This window comes from Galeopterus variegatus, unplaced genomic scaffold, assembly GCF_000696425.1.
Source record: "Galeopterus variegatus unplaced genomic scaffold, G_variegatus-3.0.2 Scaffold2985, whole genome shotgun sequence".
Lineage (NCBI taxonomy): Eukaryota > Metazoa > Chordata > Mammalia > Dermoptera > Cynocephalidae > Galeopterus > Galeopterus variegatus.
In genome coordinates this window covers 101,968-104,798 of record NW_007729096.1, presented here as the reverse complement: position 1 = coordinate 104,798, position 2,831 = coordinate 101,968, and the positions used below count along the sequence as shown (strand labels likewise).

The window sequence follows — 2,831 nt, the reverse complement described above, 5'->3', positions numbered from 1 at the left end:
TGTCCACACCTGGCCACTCCTTGGCTCCCGGGCGCCATGTGGTGGCTGGGCTGGGCCAGCTCCCTCAGCGCAGCTGTCCCTCCTCACCGTGGGCTGGAGGCTACCTGATGACAGCCTCTCGCTGCAGGGGGAAGCCCATGGTTCCTTTTCTCACCACAGAGAACATCCCTGGACAGTGTCAGCTTTAAAATGTCTCGGTTCCTTGTGACATTACTCATCTGTGGACGGGCGCTCAGATATTCAGAGACAGATAGCCATCCCTGGACCCCGTGGACTGTCCTCATCTTTCAGGCCCCCGCCCCCTCCCCTGACTCACCCCTCCCCTAGCACCCACTTGCGCGGTGCAGCCCCATCTGCTCCCCCCGCTCCCACCCCCACACATCCGCACACAGCCTGAGAAGCCGACAGCGCCCTCCCACTCCAAACAGCCCTGGCTCGTCCTGCCCTCCCGGCGCCTGCACAGACATGCTCCTTCTGGAAGACCAGCCAGAGCCATCGGATGGCGGAAAGACAAGCTGCTCTGATCCCCAGCAGCCAGATCCCCAAAGACACCCAGAAGCCAGGGACCTGCTTTTACCTGGGCAAAACCCAACATTTTGTCATTTCCTACCAAAGTATGTGTTCTATGCAACCTACTAATTATGGCACATATACCTGTAATTACAATAATGCAGCTCCCACCCATACTCTAGGTAGAAACTCTTAATTGTAATTCAAACAATTAGCCCAGCAGCACATATTTTCTGAGCATCTGGTACACGAGGACGGTGCAGGCACCGAGGAGAAAAGCTGCATGGCTCCTACTTCTGTCAGCCCGGAGCTCCCGTCCCTGCTTAATTCCATGCCTACAAAACACCCGATTTTTTTCCCCTTAAATTATGGAAATCTCAAGGTACAAAAAAAACTTTTGCAAAGTGGAATACATAAATTGGCACTGGCCTTGGAAAGATTCTGCAAGTTGTTTTCATAACCTCTCCCTAATTAAGAGAGATACAATAGTCTTTTCTTGGCATTACTGTGCAGTCCTTAGTGTGAGTGTGGCTGGTTCGTAACAGGGACCCGTGGCCACGTGATTTCACCCCGAAAATGAGCCATAATGACCCCCCCCCCCCCAGTTTAAGAGAACCCAGAGCAGCGGCTTCCCACTGACTAACATGTGAAGCCTTCAGACGTCCCTGTGCGCCCTGGAGGGGAGGGTGGGGCGGGGGAGCCGCTGTTCTGCTCAGTCCTGTCTGGGGTTCGTGGAATCCCTCCCGGGTTTCTCGCAGATATGAAAGCTGCTCATGACTGAGTCCTGCCGGGGTTGCCGATCGGACCCGCGCGGGCAGCAGCTGCGCCTGGGCTGGGCAGAGGAGCGGATCAGCCTCCCCACTTAATTACATCGAGATTTCCCAGCTGGGTCAAAATCCATGATTTACAACACGCCAGTTGCTCCGAGCCTTGGCCCTGAGCACACACTTCGGGAAGCCTCTGTCTCTCTCAGCCAGAGGAAAGGGGGAGCACCACGGAGGCCCAAGGCAGGGGACAGGAGGACTTCCTAGAATTCTAAAGGCGAATCCACCCCAGCCTACACCAAGCCTCGGGCCAGGGTACTGGGAGAGGTGCGAAGGGATCCCGAGTCACAGCCCATAACAGCCACCCTGCTCTGCGGGGGAGATGCCCCACGAGTCGCCACTCCGACTGGCTAGAACGGGGCGGACCGGGAGGGGGTGCCACCGGTCACCCCGAAACCGCCGGAGCGCAAACACCAGCGCGCACAGGACGCGCCGGGTCCCCGGGGATGGGCGGGCTTGGGAGAGCGCTAGAGCCGCAGAGAGCCCAGGTCACCCCGCCGTCCGCCCGAGGCCAGCGACCCCGTCCGCGCCCGTCCCTCCTCGGCCCCCCGGTGCCACTGTCCGGACCGGGGCCGCTCCCGCGCCCCCAGCTCTGGTACCCGATCTGGGCCCGGCTCGAGTTTGCAGAATTCGCGGAGGCCGCGGCGGAGCCCGCTCTCGCCCGAGTCGGGTCCGGTGTGCGCGGGTGTTTGTGACGGCGGGAGTGGGGGCGTCACCTCACACCACACGGACGGCAGAAGGGGGCGGGGAAGGGCACGAGCAGCCGAGGACTCGCCCACGTCCCGCCCCTCCTCGCGGTAGCCGGGTGCGCCCCCCACCAAGCCAGCGCGGGCGCCGGGAGAGCCCCGGACCCCCGGGACTCCTCCGCAGATGTCCCCCTCGGGTCGCGGGCGCCGCTTCGTCCCCCGCTCCTTCCTCTTACCCGGGATCCGGCAGAGGCGACGCGGACGGACCGGGCGGCTGCAGGTCCCGGCTTCTGACCGCGGCCGCCCGGACCTCCATGAAAGCGCCCGGTGCGGCCCCAAGCGCCTCGGCCGACGCCTGCCGACTCCGGGACTCCGGGCGCCGTGAGGGGTGGGGGCGGTGCCCAGCCCAGCCCCGCCCCCGGCCCGGGCGCTCCAAACGCTCCTCCCCGAACGCCCTTCACTCCCACCCCACGCGCAACCGAGGTAGAAGCTGCGCGCGTGGCACCATCTCCGTTGTCGGGCAGGTGCCCGCCCCCTGTCCCCGCTCCGACCCCGGCCCGCCCGGGGTAGCTCCTGGCCGCGCTCCTGCCCCGGGTCTCTCCAGTGTAGACTCCTCCCCCCCCCGCCCTCCGGCGCCCCCCTTGCCGGCTCTGGCCCCGGGACCCTCCGGTGCAGAACCCCTCGGCCCCGCGGCGCGCGCAACTTTACCTTGGGGCCGGGACCCCGCGCCCGGCGGGCGGCCTCCTCCGGGCGGAGAGCGGCGTCTCCGGAGCCGGCAGCCCCCGAGTCCGGCATCGCCCCGCGCGCCGCC

General features: G+C 64.7%; 1 protein-coding gene across 1 annotated transcript in view; it reads left to right on the top strand.

Moving 5' to 3' along the window:
* Positions 1–499: 499 nt before the first annotated feature.
* The window catches only part of LOC103599489, a 24,913-nt gene continuing 22,581 nt past the window's right edge, over positions 500–2,831 (top strand). Inside the window, exons 1-3 of the mRNA XM_008583634.1 lie at positions 500–614; positions 1,689–2,011; positions 2,205–2,401. Coding sequence (XP_008581856.1) covers positions 500–614; positions 1,689–2,011; positions 2,205–2,401 — 635 coding nt within the window. The remainder of the gene's footprint in view (positions 615–1,688; positions 2,012–2,204; positions 2,402–2,831) is intronic.